This window comes from Balaenoptera physalus (genome assembly GCF_965194825.1).
Source record: "Balaenoptera physalus genome assembly, chromosome: 2".
NCBI lineage: Eukaryota > Metazoa > Chordata > Mammalia > Artiodactyla > Balaenopteridae > Balaenoptera > Balaenoptera physalus.
Genome location: NC_138883.1, coordinates 85,524,565 through 85,545,412, shown reverse-complemented (window position 1 = coordinate 85,545,412; position 20,848 = coordinate 85,524,565). Strand labels below are relative to the sequence as shown.

Here is a 20,848-nt window from a genome sequence, read left to right as displayed (position 1 = left end):
GAGGTGGCAGAGAGCATAGTAGACTTGACGGTAGATCTGTAGAAAGAATGCTGAGAGAATGCAGCCACGGAATGCCATTGGGGAACCTGCTTCAGAGAATGACCCAGAGGAGGTGTCCTCTCGTGGTGAGGGCCCCGGCTCTTGTCAACGTTTTCAGTTCTTTTTGCCATAATCCTCTTTCTGGTATCTGGGGGTATTTCTCACATGTGCCGTGACACTTTCCTCTAGAAACCTCCAATTCACCTGGATTCTTTTCGTCTCTTTCTCAAAACCATCCCCTGTTCGAATCCAAATCATGGTGCAAAGCACAAGTCAGACCATTTATTCAGCGTTTCGCCTGTCTCAAGTACTCTTCGGAAGTACCACCATTTTGTGCGGATGTGTGTACATGTTGGGATGAAAAATTCAAGTGACAGGGCTTCCCTGGTGGCGCAGTGGTTGAGAATCTGCCTGCTAATGCAGGGGACACGGGTTCGAGCCCTGGTCTGGGAAGATCCCACATGCCGCGGAGCAACTAGGCCCGTGAGCCACAACTACTGAGCCTGCGCGTCTGGAGCCTTTGCCCCGCAACGGGAGGGGCCGCGATAGCGAAAGGCCCGCGCACCGCGATGAAGAGCGGCCCCCGCACCGCGATGAAGAGTGGCCCCCACTTGCCGCAACTAGAGAAAGCCCTCACACGAAAACTAAGAGACCCAACACAGTCATAAATAAATAAATAAAATAAATAAATAAAGTATTAAAAAAAAAAAAAAAAAAAATTCAAGTGACAGAAAGTTAAATGGTGAAGAACATTTGTCCCATCCACATTCCCAGTTCCTCTCCTAGAGCAAAACCCAGCAGCAGCCTCTTGGGCTTCCTCTGAGTAAGAAGGTCCTCCGCTCACTGCTCTGCACCAAGATTTTTCCACTTAGTAAATCTTGGAGAGCAGCCAGGTCAGGACTTTAGAGCTGCCTCCTTCATATTCCATCATATAGCTGTGCCAGAATTAATAGCTGGTGTCCTTTGGATGGATGACATTCAGGCGGTTTCTAATCTTTTACTGTTACAGACAGTGCCACAGAATACAGACAGTTTTGCACATACAGTGCAAGTATATACAGTTTGCACAGTCGTGTAACTGTAAGATACACTCCTAGCAGTGGCATTGCTGGATCAAAAGGAACTGTGGTCTTTTTACTGTGTTAACTGATGCCAGAATGCCCTCTCTAGAAGGTGTGCCTGTTTACATTCTCACCAACAGTACAGAAGTGCCTGTTTCCACACATCCTCCGCAATTTAGGGCATTACCGATTTTGTTTTCATCTTCGCTTTACCTTTGCATTGTCTGATAGGTGAATGGCATCTCATTATAATTCTAATTTCACTTCTCACTGTTCTTGTGGTTGAGCATCTTTTCATATTTACAAATCTTCTCAAAGCAGTTCCTTTCCGGAGATATTTGACCATTTTGAAATACTGTTGGAAACTACATGGACTTTTGTTTAATTAAATGAGTCTTTTTTTAAAATAAAGACCCCAATGTGGGCTTACATGGTCCCCCCTGATTTGATCTGTCTTTCTATCTGTGACGTAAACTCAGAAATAACTATCTTTGAGTAATGGTTCAGCTTTCGGAGTGGGTTAGCTGATAACTTGGTTGCTGGAGCTGGTGTTCATGACTGGCTATTGTCCAAATGCTCACAGAACACTCAACGCTGGGAGTGTTTAAAAGGAGGAACAGGGCAGGGCAGGGGGTCAGGGTCAGAGGTCGCTTGCAAGTCATTTGTTGATCCAAAGTTGTCACCCTCTGGGTTTAACATTTCTCTGCGGAAAATTATGACTTGAAGAAACATTGTCTGTTTGCCCTTCTGAACCACGAAATGACGAGATGCATTGTCAAAGTTGAAGCCTTGTTTGTAAATACTTGGCCTCATCACACTTGGGTGGAGTGTATATACCATTGGCGTTTTGCCTCAAGAAAATCCAAGTACAAACTGCCTTTGCCTGATTTATAGGCATATTGTATGAGACCTTCTTACCTGAGGTACACAAAGCCCACTTGAAAATGAGGAAGAGGCAATTTCCATGTGTGTGACACTTGATTCCTGGATTCTATTAATTATAGTATTAGAAGGTTGAATCTGATGACTTCTTCATCATCGTTGAAAGTCTCAAATTCTGTGACTTTTTCTCTGGTAATTTCTTTCAGCATAGGGAGTTTGGAATTAAATGACAAGGAAATTAATCTTGCAGGGCAACTAACTGCCACTATGGAAACATGCAAGGACCTTCAGATCAGCCCAAAATGCCATAGCACATGAGTCCAGTGGAACGAATATAATAAAATGAAATGTGTACCTTGCTAATCTTATCCCCTAGAGTTAGTCACTGAATATTCCTGTAACCATCCAGATGGTTTTACATTCTTATGCTGGTAATGGAACTTGATGGTATCTACTATACAGGCACTAAATGGATTTTCCTGAGAATTTGACTTTTTGTTTCAGAAAAGCTTGATATTCAGAACCACCATATATATCTTTAAGATTTGAAGGAATCCATATTGATCATCTGACCCATCTGATAGATGTAGAAACTGAGGCCATGTAAAGTGAAGTGGCTGAACCAGGCTCCAGGACATGTAGGTTTTTCCTAGTAGATTTTCACCAACTTCTCTCTCCAGCAAAGAGCCTCAAATGCCGTGTACTGTTGCTGTCTGTTTCTAGGGCTCAGACCTGCTTCTTAACCTAATTTTTAACCTGAAATGGAAAATGAAATATGAAACCCAATTTTCCCTTTGGCTTGGTCACATGACCAGAAGCAGCCACGTTCGCTGTGCTAAATGTTCAGGTAGAGCCTTTCTCAGTTCCCCATCTGTCCATGGTATGCTGTGATTTCGTGATGTGCGGGCTCTTCGGGGTCACGTGGCACCATCTGCCCCATCGTTATCTTCACAACATCCCCCAGAGGAAGGAGAGACAGGCTGTGGGGCCAGCTTATTTATTTTAGGAGGAAACAGGCACAGAAAAGTTAATTCACAAGGTCTTGGACTGAATTCCAAAGGGAGAGGAGTGGGAAGAGGAGCTAGAGGATAAACAACACCAAGCCCATCCCAGGACAGGCTCGGTCCTTGGTTTAATTTAAAATGTGTTGTGTTCAGTGGCCAGACCACCCTCAGGCCAGGCACAGGGAGGCAGGGAACTCTGTAACTGCGGGGATATTCTTGTAGCCAGTTACATTCTCCAAGCGGTGACCATCACCGTCTGAAAACTTTGAGGGGAACACACATTGAACCTCCACCGAAAGAGGCGACCGCTGTGCAGATGTGGAGGCCGCGGTGTCCGTCCTCTCTGAGAGTCTCGTTGGCTCTGGGAAGGGGCTTAGTATCAGCTCACCCCCACGCCACCCACCCCAACTGTGTGTCTGGTCAGCTGCGAGGAGGAGAAAGCCAGCTGGAGAAGAGAGGGGAGGTGGCGGGGGGAGGCAGGAGCAGTGTCTGTACTCATTGCACACCTGCGTGTTCCCGCTGCTCTTCGGGCACAGCTGAAGGGGGCCTGCCTCTGTCCACAGCGGGGTGTGTAGCAAAGACACCACTTCACCTGCAGGGTTTCTTGAGATGGCAGTAAGCTGGAAAGCACTAGAAATCCAGACCCTAGCTGTAAACACCAGTACAGAAGGAAGGGAATGCCACCTCAATAATATTTGCTAGCCCAGTCCTGTATGGGCCAATGATTTTTTCCATGTTTATTTTTTTTATTACAAAAATAATATATGTTCATCGTAAAACACTTAAAAACTACTTTTTAAAAGACCAAAAAGAAGAAAATAAAAATCACCTCTAATCTCACCGTCGTGGTGTACACACAGTGCAGTGCAGTGGATAAAATTGCAGGCTCTGGGATCAGCGCCCCTGGGTTTGAATCCTGGCTCCCCTGGGAAATAGCTGTGTGGCCTTGGGTTAAGTTTATTTTTTTTTTTTTGAGGAATAAGTCAAATTTATTGAGCATCTACTATGTTCAGTGGTAGATCCTGGGTGTAAGGTGGTAAACGGAATGAGGGGTGGTGTTTGCCCTCAGAATTTCTGTCGTATAGTCACCAAATAAATATTATAGAGAATAAGTGTTATGAAAGAAACATCACTGATGCTGGAAGAATATGTCCCAGGGAAGCTGACTTAGTGTACAGTGTTCTGCGATAGGCTTTTGGGTTCTAGACATGATGACAGTCTCATCTAGAGGACGGGCTGTGGCAGAGAACAGACCCTCTCAGGAGGTGGGGAGGTCCAGCTCCACTCGGGTGGGGGAAGGCCTCCTGGGGGGAAGTGCCCCGGAGGGATGGGTAACTGGAGATGGGAAAGAGGGAAGGCGTCCCAGGCAGAAGGAAAAGTCAGAGGCAGGGAACTGCAGGACGCTTTGGAGGAGCAGCAAAGAGCCCAGTGTGATTTCTGGGGTGGGGAGGGCAGTTTAGTATGAGAACTGTGAGAAAAGGCTGGGGAGGTAAGCTGGGGCTAGTCGCCAAGACTCTGTAGACATTTATTCTAGAAGTAATCAGGGACTCACAGTTGGGGAGACTGAGTTCTGAGAAGGCGCGGGGATCATCTGAGGGCTGGATGGCAGAGGATGGAGCCCGGGGACAGGAAGGGCAGTTAAGGTCACTGCCAGCACTCTCAATGCCTGTCTGGACAGTCTGTGCTGGACAGCTGACTAGGTGCTGGAGGGACACAAAGATGGACATGACACCTCGGGGAACTCTGGGAGAGGGGCCAGTGTTACACAAACCAACACCGTAGGTGCTGGGGAAGGGGTATGAATGCCCTGCATGCAACGGAGCTGCTAGCTCTGGGAGGGGCAGGCCAGGGCCCCGCCGAAGAGGAGGAGAGGTCTGAGCAGAGTCCTGGGCTGTGGCCGGCTGGGCGAGTGGCCTTGCCCACCCCAAGAAGGGCACTAGGGGCAAGGGCAGGGAGAACCTGGCCTCGGTCTGACTGTCCTCCATTATCTTGCATCCTTTTATTGACACACATTTTGTTTAAAACTCACGTACTTGGCTTTGGGAAGAAACTGAAGCATTTTTTTCTGCTGTTCTATTAAAAATATCCTGCCAAATTTGCTTCCTCAGGGTCCCCGCCCTGTGTTTACCTGAGCCAGGCGGCCACTGCTGAAACCTCAGATGCCATTTCCTGGTGGGTCTTTTCAGCAGGGATGGTGACCATGGTCTCCACAGGGCTGTGACGGAAGCCCCTGATTGGGTGGAAAGGGCCCCTTCCTTCCTGCCTCCCCCCCTTGTTCCCAGAATGTGGAGCCAGGAATGCCAAGCTGGGATCTTCCACAGGACAAAGTCTCTTTCCCAGCTCGCAAAGCTATATAGCTTTGGGGTCCTTTTGCAAAGATAGAAAGTGTATTTTTAAACAACTGGACTGATTACATCTCTGTTTTGTTCCAGACTGTTAAAAGTTCCATTGGAAAGTCTTATAGAATTGAAATGTCTATAATTGAATGATGAATTTTTAACATATATCGAGCATCACAGGGACAGTTCTATTATTGTGTCGACTCCTGTGCCCTCCACGGACACTCTTATCTGCATACATACATACACTACACCCACATGCAAGCTCACCTGCATGCGTGCACACACACACACACACACGCCCAGATCTGTGTGCACCCTGGGCCTTGTTGTATTCTGCCCAGCTGGAACTGATTCTCATAAACTCAGAACATTCTCTTCCCTGAGCTGTCAGCATGAAAGGCTCTTTAATCACCTTGCCCACGAGGCAAGGCACTGTGAAATTACACGACTCTCAAAGTTTCAGTGGACAAGCCGAATTTTACATTAACCTCTGTGGTTAAGACTGTTTCGACTGTTGCTAAATCCAGCTCCGTACATGGCCAGATTTGTGACATAGTTCCCTGATGAACAGATTTCAACTTCCTGATCTACTCAGCAGTTTGTGGAGATGTATATCCTCAAACAAGTTTAGCAGCCTTGGATTTTTTCCTTTCTTTCCTTCTCCCTTTCTTTCTCCTTTTCCTTCTTCTTTCCAGCCTTCTGTCCATCCTTTCTTCCTTTCTTCTTTTCTTCTCTTTTCCTTTCTTTCTTATTTATTTATTTTTACTTTTAAAGTCAGTTTTACTGAAGTATAGTACATTATAATGCACTCACTTTAATTGTACAGCTTGTTGATTTTTGACAAATTTGCAAATTTACTCATGTACTCGTGTTTCTCGTGTAACCACCACCATCTTCAAGAAATAGAAACTTTCTGTCACCCTGAGAAGTTCCTTCTTCATTTGTGCCACTTTGCAGTCAGTCCCAGCCCCATCCTCAGCCACAGGCAACTCCTGATCTGCTCTCTGTCACTGTAGCTTAGCTTTGCCTGTCCTAGAATTTAATATAAATGGAATCATACAGTATTTGCTCTTTAGCGCCTGGCTTCCCCCACTTGGCATGTTTCTGAGATTCACCCGTGTGGCTGCATGTATCAGTAGCTCATTCCATTTATCACTGAGTAGTAACCCACTGCATAGAGGCACCGCAGTTTATCCGTTCACCTGCCAAAGGACGTTTGGATTATTTCCAGTTTGGGGCTATTCTGGGTAAAGCTAGCAGCCTCATTTTTATGGCAGTATGTCCCTCAGCAACAGTCCCAAGCACATCCTAGGCACTTGATAATTATTAATTAATCCATTTAAAAAAATTTTTGTATTTGAAATGTCTTGTTAAATTCCAAGATGTTTAGTGTATTTTCGATTTCCGGAGAGACATGTTCAAAAAGATTGTTTCAAGCGGGGAAGTTTAGGGGAATTCCCTGGTGGTCCAGTGGTTAGGACTCTGCGCTTTCACGTCCGAGGGCCTGGGTTCGATCCCTGGTCGGGGAACTAAGATCCTGTAAGGCGCGAGGCACAGCCCAAAAAAAGAAAAGGGATTTTGAACATCTTCCCACAGAAAACATTGAGTCAGTGTAGGAAGCAGGGTAGGAAGGGCCCCCCCCCCACCACCTCAGACATTCCCGGCCCAGTTGGGAGGCACCTGTGGACTAACGGAGTACAGTTCTCTGGGGGGCTAGGGGCACGCTGCGGGAGCCCAGGAGGGCTGGAGGGCACAGTTGGGTCTCTAAGGCTGAGTCAGAGCTGTAGTGTTTCCACTCAGAAGTAGGCTCCAGGTAGACAGTGCTGTCCAGACCAAAGGCAGTCAGCTCAAAACGTAAGGACACTATGTAGGCCAAAAAAAAAACAGCAGCCAAGGGCACGTTCAGTCTGAGGGCCACTGGTTTTCAATGTTGTTTTAAGTGGTAGCTTCGTCACAGACCTACTTAGCATAGTGTGCTGACTGCAGGGGTGACAGGGCTCTGACCGCCCTCTGTAACAGAACCTCTGGGGCACTTCTTTGCTCTCCGCCCGTTGAGTACGAATGTTTGCCCTGAGCTGTCCCAACCAGCGCAGGTGTGCACAGGCCTTTCCTAAGCCAGGGGGGAATCCTGTGGTTGGAATCATCGCTCTGTTTCAGGAATAACCCAGGGTCTTTAAGGCCAACTGGTAGAACTCCCTCTGTTTCACAAGCAAGGAAAGAAAGGCCACTAGCTCTATTCGTAAAATATGAATGGTTTGTGCTCAGTAGGTATATTCTATTAGCTATTTTCTGAGCACTGATTCTCTCACTTGGCTCAAGCATCACTGCATTGTCACCTTTACCCTAATTAATTTTGTTTTCTCTATGACTGCAGACTATACCTCACCCCAGCCAGGCATCCTTCAACAAATATTTTTTGTGCCCCCGCCATGCATTGGGGACTAGATACGAAGGTTTTTTAAATAACCAGCAGATAACATCTTGGAGAGCTTTCTAGGTGCCAAGATGATTCTAAATGCTTCACATATATTAACTCCACAGCCCCATGAAGTATATGGATACTATTATTAGCCCCATTTTACAGATGAGGAAATGAGGCACAGAGAGGTTAAGTAACATGCCCAAGGTCACAGAATTAGTAAGTGATGGAGACAGATTAGATCCCAGGCAGCCTGAGTCCAAAGCCCACACTGATAATCACTGTCTTGTGCCGCCATGAGGAAGATGTGGTCCCTACGGTTAAAGAATTTATGATCCAATGAGAGAGCCCTGTATATCCATTGGATTATAATCCACTGTGTAAAGTTGTTTAGTAGGAGAATAAGCAAAGGGCTCCGGGAGCTCAGAAGAGGGAGTAACTGAGTCCACCTTTTTGAGGGAGGGGGGCAGAATTAATAATGAAAGTTTATATTTATTGAAAGTTTACTAAGTCTCAGCACTGTACTGAGCATGTTAAAAGCATTTTCTTATGCAGTCATTCAACAACCTGGTTTTACAGATGAGAAAATTGGAGCTTATAGAAGTTAAGTAACATGTCGCTTAAGTTTCCCCCAGGTGTTTTGAAGAATGACGAGGATTTGGGCTAGATTTCTAGGTCCTAAGCCAGAGGAGAAGGGCTTGCCAGGGCCTAGGCCCAGCGTGAGCAAAGATGGGGGAGCTTTCATGAATTTTAAAATCCGTCTTCAAATAAGCAGATTTAAATTCTGTGTTTCCTCAGTTCTGTGCTGTACCATCTAACCATGTATTGGTAACTTTTTAGAATAAAAAGAAACTATTTTAAATGTGTTTTGTTTTACCGACCAGCAATAACACAGACACATCTTTGCCATCCCATGCCTTGGTCTTCATTCTAAGGCAGTGATCCTAAAGCTTTACTGGGCATTACAATTGTCTGAGGAGCTTATAAAATGCCGGTCACCCTTCTCTACTTTGAAATGAAAGTGTCAGATGACAAGAGAGCAAACTCTTAAGTTTACTGAAGAACTGCATACATAAATATTTCTAATATTATATTTTGAAGTTACTACATAGTTCATTTCCCTTGTGCCTAAAATACAATCTTTTCTATTCAGAATGATGACCAATCCTCAGTGGAAACCATATATCATTGCAGGCTTCAGTTTCATTCACCATCCTATGCTTACTAAAGCCAGAATAATGTATAAATATGTTGTAGAGGCTTTGTAAACAACTCTCATTTAGCCAAAAATAAAATTAAATCTGTATACTCTAAAAAGTAATAATAAAGTAAAATAAAATGCAAGTCACCAAGCCCAGCCCCAGGGATTCTGATTCCATGGTTCTAGGGAGAGGCTAGGAGTCTAAATTTTAACAAACCCCATACTTGATTCTGATGCAAGACCAGGCTCTGAGAATCAGTGGTCTCTAGGTCCTTCTGAATAATTTTCCTTCAGCAGGCAAACTAAATAACATATCATTAAACTAGATCCTTTCTTTAAAATCAGCTGTAACAGGCTTCCCTGGGGGCGCAGTGGATAAGAATCCGCCTGCCAATGCAGGGGACACAGGTTCGTTCCCTGCTCCGGGAAGACCCCACATGCCATGGAGCAGCTAAGCCCGCGAGCCACAACTACTGAAGCCCGTGCGCCTAGAGCCCGTGCTCCACAACAGGAGAGGCCACCGCAGTGAGAAGCCACCGCAGTGAGAATCCCACGCACCACAACCATGAGTAGCCCCCACTCGCCGCAACTAGAGAAAGGCCGCGCACAGCATCGAAGACCCAACGCAGCCAAAAATAAATTAAAAAAAAAAAAAATCAACTGGAACTTTTTGATGGACAGATATTTGGTGCCTTTCTTATATCATGAAGATATAAGAATTGAGAAGACCTATTCAGCCTTAAAATGGAAGGAAATTCTGATACCTGCTATAACATGGATGAACCTTGAGGACATTATGTTAAGTGAAATCAGCCAGTCACAAAAAGACAAATACTGTATGATTCCACTTATATGACGTATTTAGGGCAAATTCATAAAGGCATAAAATAGAATAGTGGTTGCCAGGGGCTGGGGGAGGAGGGGATGGACACATTGTTTGGTGGGTACAGTTTCAGTTTGGGAAGACGAAAAGAGTTCTGGAGATGGATGTTGGTGATAGTTGCACAACAATATGAATGCACTTAATGCCACTAAACTGTACACTTAAAAATGATAAAATAATAACAATAACAACAACTGTATGTGGGGAAAAAATTGAGCAGACCAACCTCTCCTGGCTTTGATAATTCTTTGCTTTCTTCTGAGACACTTGGTGACTTTTTTCACCTTTGATTGTGTTGCCTAATGTGTAACAAGCAATCCTTTTTACACCTGCTTAATGCCAAACAAAACAGTTCTACTTCCCTATACTACTTAATCTTATTAAGCTTTCAACGTTACTTTAAAACAGAAGAATACGGACATGCAGCCATTCCTCCCGAGATGAGTACTGGCTTCACTTATAGCAAACTTACATCTGGCAGTTCCGTTTCCAGTAACTTTTTATTTCACTGAAGCATTAGAATGAAGTCTTCTTTAAAATAACTATTAGGAACCCAAATTTAAGTTAAAGTTTAAACACATGAGGTACTATTGAGGCCAACTGCTGAACCCAGGTGGCCCTTGGAGGAGGAGAGATGTGTCTGCATGGCTGGATTTGCACGGTGCATGCACATGGGGGAGGTGACAGCTATTGGAGTGGCAAGTTTCTTCTGGCACTGATGGTAAGAGCATCTAGAGTTCGGAAATATTCAAATGTGGGGATAGATTATTTACCAGTCGTGGTCCTTGGTAACAAACCAAAGAAGCTGATTCTGGCTAACTTAAGCAGAAAAGGAATTTTTCAGAAAATCAGGCTGTTCACAGAATTGATGGGAAAGTTGGAGAGCTGGGCTCAAAAACTAGGTTAGGAAACCACCATCACTGTCTAAACTCAGCCACCTCTGCCAGAAATAAATTCTCAGGTTCCCTGTGTCTTTGCATCATTCCCTCAAGATTCAACACCATCCTCTGGTAGGAGATGATTGTCTGATTCTAGATCACCTACCTGTAACGAGTGGGGCAAGAGTCTGTCTGCCACACCTTCAGCGTCTGTGGCCCCCGAGGGACCCTCCCACAACCCCCACCGGACAGGAAGGGCGTTCAGCAAAATACAACTCGTGTCCTCTCCAGTGTGCACTCTGGACACAGCCTTTTCTTTCATCTGTTTGTGAACCTTCGGTTACCAAGTGAGAGAGACTTTGGGTCGGAGAGATAAGTCGATCATCCCTATTGGAAAAGTAAATCCACAAGCAGGGCCCTCAGTGGGTGGTTGCAAAATGTCCTCCTGGTGCCCAGGGAACAGCACCATCTTTCATCTGCTGAGGATCTGCTACCCGGGATCTGGGCTCTCTGGCACACAAGTCAGCTTCAAATGACAGAACGTGTGTTACCTTAGGAGAAGGTTTGTTCTGGCCTCAGAGGGACAGAACTCTAGTGGAATCTTGACTCTGAATATTCACATACTACTCTGTGACCTGTTCAATAGGTCTTTGATTTTCCTCTGATCTAAACTGGCTGCTGACAGCAATGAAAATAAACTCTGGCCCACGTTCCGGGAACTACCTTTGTCCTCCTTGTCCCCGGTGGAGTCAGGGAGTGATGCAGAGAGAAAGAGAAGTGAAAAGCCTGAGCTGGCAGCATACGCACATGTGTGATGACATAAAGCCCCGCATCTGGGGGCTGTGGTTTCCTCTGGAGAGGAGGTTGAGGCTAGGGCTTGGGGAGGGGTGCACAGAGGGCTTGAGCATTTCTGAATGTTTTCTTTATTTAAATGTGTCTGAATCCAGTTTGCTTGTCCACCTACTCCCCTTATAGCTGTTCTTCAATTCGTGGAAACTTTAGTCCATGGACCCCCTTTATTTCTGCCTAATAGCTTATTCTCCTTTAGACACTTTCTCATCTACCTTAGATGCCTCACTCCCTCCATCCCCAGAGTCAACCAGAATCCCAAAACTGGTGTAAGTTATTTTTTTCTGTGCTGTAGTATATATCCATAGGCTGTTGAGCGGTGCTTTGTTTTTTCCATTGTAAGTGAATGTTATCAAACTGTACATGTCCTTTTGAAACTGATTTTTTTTAATTTATTTATTTATTTATTTATTTATTTATTTATTTATTTATTTTTGGCTGTGTTGGGTCTTCGTTTCTGTGTGAGGGCTTTCTCTAGTTGCGGCGAGCGGGGGCCACTCTTCATCGCGGTGCACGGGCCTCTCACTGTCGCAGGCTCTCTTGTTGCGGAGCACAGGCTCCAGATGCGCAGGCTCAGTAGTTGTGGCTCACGGGCCCAGCTGCTCTGCGGCATGTGGGATCCTCCCAGACCCGGGCTCGAACCCGTGTCCCCTGCATTGGCAGGCAGATTCTCAACCACTGCGCCACCAGCAAAGCCCGAAACTGATTTTTTACTCACCAATTTGTGAGAGATTTGCCTGTGTTGACAAGTGAAGATCTAGTTCATTCGCACTGCTATGTGGTATTTTGTTATATAAATAAACTAGACTTCAATTTTTTTAAGTATGTGAAGCAAACAAGACCAAGTGTCAAAATTTCTTAAAGGTACAAGGTGGGTATATCAGCATTCATCACATTATTCTCTAGACTGTTATATGTGTTTGGAAGTTTTCAAAATCTAAAAAAGAGGCAAGAGCACTAAAGTAGCGTCAGGAAGAATCCCATCTGGGTCTGATTGGGCTGCACTGAGGCTCTGATTCCAGAGCTAATCAGACTGAGAATAAAAATAAACCTGTGGAACTGGCCCCTCTTGTTTGCTTCTCGTGGGACTTGCCTCCCTGGAGAAATGCCTGAAAATCTTGACCAGACCACAAGCGCAGAGGAGTGTTGATTTAGTTGCATGATTTGGAGTGCATTGGTACGTGGCCAAAGTGAACTAAACAGAATTGTCATGGGCCTAGTCGTTTTTAGAAAGAAATTGGCAAGAGACCGTTTCTCGGAATAGCTGTGAGACACAATTTTTTTAATATTTACAACATACTTAGGATATAAATAGTCCAAATGATAAATATAGGTCACAGTTTTGGCCAGGCCAACCTTTGATCTCCTTAACACTCTTAAAAACTTAAAGAGAAGGCGATTTCTCTTTTGTGGTACTTCCTGGACACCCCATGGGACTCCAAGTGGCCTCTAGGTTTTCTTCCCTCTCCAGCTCTGGAACTTTCAGAAAGGTGAGACTTTGACAGAAATTAAGAGCTTCTGACCCATGGCCTGCATTTTTACAGAGCCATTGATCAATTTTGCCATTGAGCGAAAAGACTGTACTAGGTGAAACAAGAGACTCCTGGGGACTAAATGAAATTACATCTATGGAAGTAAGCATTGCCCAATCAAAGTGACCACGAGCTCCTCTATATCCCCTGTTTCATCCCATGGAACGGCTCCCAGGGTCCCCAGCATTAACTCGATGCATCCAGCCCAGAGGGCCCCATTTGAAATGATTTTCAAGTCATGAGGCCTCCCCTGCCTCCAGCTTGGAGCCGGGGCTCTCTCCTCGGCAGCTGCTGGAGACCCAGGTGGTTCCTAGCCCTCCCGGCAAGCGTGTCCCCCGCCGCAGCCGCCTGCACTAATGTGCCCTTCCCTCCCCACAGGGTATGACTTCTGCCAGGTCCTGCAGTGGTTTGCTGAGCGGGTGGACAGGATCATCCTGCTCTTCGATGCGCACAAACTGGACATCTCAGACGAGTTCTCAGAGGCCATCAAGGCCTTCCGGGGCCAGGACGACAAGATCCGCGTGGTGCTGAACAAGGCTGACCAAGTGGACACACAGCAGCTGATGCGCGTCTACGGGGCCCTCATGTGGTCCCTGGGCAAGGTCATCAACACTCCCGAGGTGCTGCGCGTCTACATCGGCTCCTTCTGGGCGCAGCCCCTGCAGAACACTGACAACCGCCGGCTCTTCGAGGCCGAGGCCCAGGACCTGTTCAGAGACATCCAGAGCCTTCCTCAGAAGGCGGCGGTGCGCAAACTCAATGACCTCATCAAGCGAGCGAGGCTGGCCAAGGTAAGCCGGAGACCCCCCGCAGCAGCCTCTGCAGGGGACCCTCCCCACACTCTCCTCTCTAAGGGAAAGTTTGAGGGAGGCTCCACTCCAGGAGCCTCGGGGGACAGGACGTGGAATGGGTTAGGAAGAGAGCCCCACGATCAGTATCCCTCTTTAGATTCTGGCTCCTAGCTCTGTGATCTTGGGCAAATGACTCAACCTTTCCAAACCTGTTTTCTAATCTGTAAAATGGAGCTAATAAGAGCACATCCCAGGGCGCTTGGGAGTGTTTAGTGCGACCTGGTTTGCAGAGTGCTTGGTGTAGTACGTGGCACACAGGGAGGAATCCGTGCCCTCACCACCTGGATGCTGCTGTTATGTTAGGATGGTGGGAACGTAACCGCTGAACCAGAGAGAGGTGGCGTCGATGGGACCAGTGGGGTGCCAAGATGCCACCGCCCGTCACCCTATGCCTGAGGCATAGAGCCCTGTGTCACACATAGACACAGAGGGGCCCCAGGAGGAAGGCTGGCTCAGCCCAGCCCACCAAGTGTGCTGGTTTGGGGCGGGGGGCGCACCACATCCCCATTCCAGGCTGTGACTTCCGCTCCCTCACCTCGTGGCTGAGCCTTTCAGCAGCCCCCGGAGTCTGTGCCCGACAGGGGTGGGCAGTAATCTGCTGACCACCCTCAAGTAGTCGATTTTGTCATGTCTCTGAAGAGAGAGGAGGATGTGACTCTTCTAAGGAAAAGTATAGAAAAAAATGGTTGTGTAAAAACTATTTGTACATTTCATAAAATCATATTCCTCTAACGCTACAAGTGCCTCCAGAGTTTACCTAGTCCTGGTGATGATCAGAGGCACCCAGGAGCTTTAAGCAAAGAATCCCCAGGCCCTGCCCCATAGCCTCTGATGCATTTGCGTGCGTGTGTGTGTGTGCGTGTGTGTGTGTGTGTGTGTGTGTGTGTGTGTGTGTGTGTGTAAAGCTCCCCACGTGATTCTGATGATCAGCCAAGTTTGGGAACCAGAGGTCTATCCTGACTCCCTAATTTTACAAGCACAAGGTAGGTTAAGTGATTTCTCCAGGGTTACCTAATCCATCAGTGACAAAGTTAGGACTGAAAGACAGCCCTCCTGCTTCTCAGTCTAGCCTTCTGCTTTGGCCCGTCCCTTCTGCTAGAACTGGTCCCCGGGCCTGCCTTTCCAAATCCACTGCTACCCTGGTCAGGAAGTGAGGTGGGCTCACTTCTCCTTCATCTGCTGGTGGCAGAGAACCCATGTCTCCTCCCACTTCCTCTTGCTGCACGGAGAGTGGCTTCTGCTGTGGCCTGGGGGCCCACGGGCCAGCCTTCTGGAGTCCACCATCACTTTGCCTCATTCAGTCGGCAGCTGCTCAGCGTCCCTGGGCCGGGGCTGGGCAGCCTGGTCTGGGGGAGGAGGGGGAGCAGAACCCCCCCTTACAGAATGGGGAGCTGTGTGTGACTGGGGTGTGGACACTGTGCTCTGAGGAGGGGCCCTCGCCGGGGCGGGATGGGGAGCGGGGAGGGCTCCACGGAGGGTGACTTCCGGGCGGGTGACCAGCCGTCCAACCCCTCCTCATGGCTCGTCATCGCCGCCCTTATGCCAGCATGCTCACAGGGCAGCGTCCCGCCTATGTCGAAAGAGACGCCTCCCTGGCTGCCCAGCCCCACCCGTAGTCCCTGGATCTGCTCTTTTCTCTCTACTCAGCTCCCCACCCAGTGCGCGCTCATGCCCTCCTCCCACGCGGCCCAGCTAATCTGCAGTCACCTGTGCTCCCGTGAGTCACTGCTGTTTTAACTTTTCTTCTCAGTACCATCTGCTTCCTTCCCGAACTACAGCCACTTTTGTTCCAGTTCTGCAAGGCTTGTAAATCCACTGATTTGCAGCTCTCCTGAAATGATTTCCCTCCCCTGCTCGTCCCGAGCCTGATGCTTGGTGGCAGGAAGTCCGTTTTTGCCCATTTAGTGATGCCCGTCCCCCCACCCCGACCCCGGCGTGTGGTCTTTCTCTCCTCCAGCTGATACAGCTGAACTTAACCTTCAGTGTGCGTAGTACCCAACGTGATCTTATAACCAAGGCTGGTAAATGACGTCATAGCCTTTGCAGACTTCAAGATCTTTTAAACTATTTTTAAATGCCCATGGACATTTTTAATTTACCAGTCGGTACTGAGGGCCTAGTGACTGAAGACGCAGCTGTCGTTAGTCATATAAATAAAGAGCAGAGAGCTCACTGGGGGTGCCAACCAAGCACATGGGACTTCGCTGCCATCCTTGAGTGTTGGGCCCCGTGAAGGGGCCAGCATGGCCTGGGTTTAGAGAGGCACAGAATGCTGCTGTGTACTGGAGCCGGGAATAATGAAAGCCCTTGTGTAGAGGCGGGGGGCAGGGGCAGGGGGCGGAAAACTTGCTGAGCTTACTTCTAGGAAAAAAGCTTGTCTTTTTTTTCCTAAGAATAGCATCTGGCTTGTTCCTTTTCATAAAGGAAAATGTTTGAAGTACGGATGTTTCCAGCCTGAGCTTCTCAGTGCCAGTGTGTTCCTGGGGCAGCACCACACTGCAAAAGGGGGCAGGAAACAGTCTTGGGTGGAGAAGAAGCCGAACTCAGCACAGTGGCCTTGGCCACTAACCAATGCCATCCACTTTATACACCATCTGCAGTTTTATGTTCCATTTGTGAACTTGTTGCTGAAATGGACAAGGAGTCACCTGAGTTCTTCTCTTTGCAGTGTTTCTATTTCATAAAAAATGCTTTTTGGTTTTGGTATATTAATCTTCATCTCTCTTGATCCAGTTTTCCTTTTGTAAGCCAATCCTTCCTGAGGGTCTGATCCTGTCAATAAGTGCACAAAGTTGGGCATTCTCTTCATTTCTCACAAAAGGGAACTGAAGCTCAAAAAGGTGACATAACTTGCCCAAGGCTCCCCAGCCTGAAGTTACAAAATATAGATTCAAACTCCAGTGGGCCTGACTCCCTGGTCTGGAAGGCATTCACCTGAAATCCAGAGTGGACAACATCTGGTTGCTCCTTATTACACCCTTGCTTTCTGCATTAATCTGTCATTCTGTTTATTCTATAAAATTATCCATCCACGTAAACCCTACTGTAAGTTTAGAGGTTTGTCGAGCTGTCATTTTGAAAGCATGCAAAGGATAAGTTTTCAGATGTCACCTGACAGGTGACAGATCTGAGTTGGGGTATGGAGTGTGTCTACTTATAGACCACCATAATTAGGTAGAATTTGTGGCCCATGCAGAAATAAAGCCAGAAATGCGTTGTTAATGTCCTGCCGGGTTCTGCAGTAGTCAAACTTGAGGTATCATAAAGATGACATTACTTTTTAATTTATTTATTTATTTTTGGCTGCGTTGGGTCTTCACTGCTGTGTGCGGGCTTTCTCTAGTTGCGGTGAGCAGGGGCTACTCTTCGTTGTGGTGCACAGGCTTTTTATTGCAGTGGCTTCTCTTGTTGCAGAACACGGGCTCTAGGCACGCAGGCTTCAGTAGTTGTGGCACGAGGGCTCAGTAGTTGTGGCTCACGGGCTCTAGAGCGCAGGCTCAGTAGTTGTGGTGCACGGGCTTAATTGCTCCACGGCATGTGGGATCTTCCCGGGCCAGGGCTCGAACCTGTGTCCCCTGCATTGGCAGGCAGATTCTTAACCACTGCGCCACCAGGGAAGCCCAAGATGACATTTTAATAATATGAAAAATGGCACTCTTACTAAAGATCTCTTGAAACTTAATGATTTCCCTGCTTTTTCTATTTATATTTTTTTCCCGACTGTCTATTTCAAAGAACAAGAAACCTTTAGAGTGGGTTTTTTGGTTAGCCTCAAAGATTATATCTTATGATATCCGTAGACATCCTTCTTTGAAGGATGTCACAATCTAAGATGCCAGTCAAGTTTCATTTCATGATTTTTTAGAGTAACCTATTTGGGGAAAGCCCAAAGTAAGTTTAGAAAATAAGAATTTAGTTTTATTCAGCTATAATTAAAATAGCCAAGTTAAAGAAATAAGGTTCACACTCCAAATCATAGTAGTTTATGGGATAAGTGCACAAAGGTAAATAGCGAGGCAAGTTTACTGTAGGACCCCACCCTTTATAAGCATGCTGCCCAAGGATAGGAAAGGCTCCCACCCCCTTGGAAACCTTTATTCAGTAAAAAATGAGTCACCATTTGAGGAAGGAACAACTAAAAATGAGAAAGAAAAGGAGAGGTCAGTGATTTGGGGGGTTTACTATAGTTCTGTGCAATTTAGTTTCATCTTCAAAGTGTGTCCTCCTCTTAGTCACGTGTCGCGTGCAGGGGCAGCTTTCTGGTCTGTCTGCACCGCCTATTCCATCTGGGGAGAAGTTAGACATTTTGTAATTCACCACATGGACCCAGGCTAAGTTATGTAAAAATCATTCTACAATGGCTGATGACTATCCCTTTGATGCTTAGTCCTCCAGGGGGCATTTAAAAATAGCTCAGTTGGCAGCCCCAATCTACTGGGGGTGTGCCAGTACTTGTGTCCACCCAGGGGAGCCTGTCTCTTTGAAGGCCAACATCAGATGACTGGGTAGACCCCCTCACATGCCCTTTAAGGCTCTTCAGAATCATATGTGCTGTTGGTGCCAGCTTTGATTTCAACAGAATAACAAACCTCTAAGTGGGAGCCAATCAGCTGCATCTTGAAGCCTCACACTCTTACTACCCCATGGGTTCATCTTCTGGGTCTTTAGTTTAGGAACTGAAATTTTTATATCATAATAAACCCAATTTTAAAATGTGCTGACCCCCAGGGACTTCCCTGGTGGTGCAGTGGTTAAGAATCTGCCTGCCAGTGCAGGGGACACAGGTTCAATCCCTGGTCTGGGAAGATGCCACATGCCACGGAACAACTAAGCCCGTGCACCACAACTACTGAGCCTGCGTGCCACAACTACTGAAGCCTGCACACCTAGAGCCCGTGCCCCGCAACAAGAGAAGCCCCCACTCACCACAACTAGATAAAGCCTGTGCGCAGCAACAAAGACCCAACGCAGCCATAAATAAATAAATAAACAAATATATATATATATATATATATATATATATATATATAAATGTGCTGATCCCCAGAGGTTAAATGTTCTATGCATGTTTCCAGCTGAGCCTGCAAAGATGCAGATCTCCATCAGGTCATATTAAACCTGGGCAACTCTAAGGTTGCCCAGTGCAGAACAATGTATCCCAGCCTGACTTCCCCCACACGGCTCCCCAGTATCCAAATTCCGTGGGCATTTCCATTCCTATTGTCCATGAGCACCTCAAGCTTCCAGCACTTGTTGCTGGGGGTTGCCCTCCAAGCCCGCAGTGGAAATACCCAGTATTACTCTGTGTACATGCTTCTCAGCCTTGGATATGCAAACACTTGTCACTGGACACAGTTAATGAGATTGTGGCAGAGTGTAGATGTGAGCTATAAATCCCTGTTCATTTAAAGGGGAGTACATCTTTTTCTGCTCATTGAGTTATTAGCCCAGAAAAAAATTGACATTTTGAGCCATTTGACTTACCCTTGGTCATCACCATTTGATGAGTTGGGGCTTTTCTAGTTTTATATAAGGGAAAGAGCGAATTGAACAAGACAACAATGTTCAAACGTTCCCCAGGGTTCAGTGTCATTCACTTGTGAATGAAGAACTTGGAACCCAAATTCATCATGTTCTATTTAAATATATAGAGTTTATTCATTATTCAGTAAGGACTAAATAGCCACAAGCCTCCTCTGGCATTACTACCCCTCCAGCTATAGGTCTTTGGCCATTAGTCAATGACAACATTTCTAGTCCCCTTTCTAGAGGACAAAGTGCATTCAAATACGTGCTCTCTCTCTATTCTCATAACCACAGCCCTGTGAGGTAAGGGCTGTAATCCCCAGGTTGTGGGTGAGCAAGCCGAGGCCGGGGAGGAGACAGCTTGCCCAGGGTTGCTCAGCGAGCGCGTGGGCAGCGGTGGCAACGCCTGACCCAGCCTTCAAACACGCAGTCCCATCCTGCCCACCTCCTCTTTCTCCCCATCTTCTCCTTCCTATTCCTCTTCCTCTCGATTAATTTTCCCTTATTATAAAGAACAAAAGATCAGACTGTTTCTACCTCCTTCCCTGGACCATCGCCGGATCTGGCCCCGGGTCCTGCATTTGTTTGGAGATACATCTTTGACACATAAGGGCAGACACGAGCTTTTCAAGTTGACTGGGGATTTCAGCCACCCAGGCTGCCCCTTGTTTACCAAGAGTCCTTAGAAAATCACAAGGCGCCGTCCCGCTAGAAGATTGCAGTCTTTACCCACATTCTGCGTGGTGTTCGCAGTGTGTGTGCCATAACGTATCCATTTTTTATGTATGGGGAGGGAAGAGTACATGACCTTTCCAGAGCTTCCCTGTGAGTTAGGAACAATCAGAAGCCAAACCTCAAAGTTGTTCCATAGGACATAGTTCAGTGTGAATCCCAGATTTCAGCAGCTTCAGTACCATTTTTAGTTCATACCCACAAAAAGCAGTTAATTCTATAAGACAGGGAATGAGGCAGTAAGATAGTTAAATGCTAGTGCCAGCTTGGCATCTCCTAACTAGTTGCGTGACCTTGAGTAAGTCATATGAATTTCCTGGAACCAGGAATTCAATCAGATATAGGGAGCCCCTTCCAGATTTAATACTCTGTGATTCTAAGAACTATAATTTACCTTGTAACTTGATAAGCTTCTTAAAGGCCGGGCCCGTGCATAGAATCTGACCCTGGGTTATTGTCTTAGGATGCCCAGGGAAGGGCAGGAGGGGGCGGCCATGCAGAGGCAGTACAACAGGGGACTTCCACGAAACAGGCCAGTAGTTGAGGCTGAGAGCAGCCTGCAGCACGAGCAGGTCACCTGAGGGTCATGACTCAGGTGGAGCCAGGCAGGTGGGAGGAGGAGGGAGTTGAGGCCTGGCACAGGAACCGC

At 46.9% G+C, this 20,848-nt stretch overlaps 1 protein-coding gene across 1 annotated transcript in view; it reads left to right on the top strand.

The window, feature by feature from the left end:
- The window catches only part of EHD4 (EH domain containing 4), a 92,885-nt gene that overhangs the window by 58,462 nt on the left and 13,575 nt on the right, over positions 1 to 20,848 (top strand). The window contains exon 4 of the mRNA XM_082453108.1: positions 13,469 to 13,881. Within this exon, the coding sequence (XP_082309234.1) occupies positions 13,469 to 13,881 (413 nt within the window). The remainder of the gene's footprint in view (positions 1 to 13,468; positions 13,882 to 20,848) is intronic.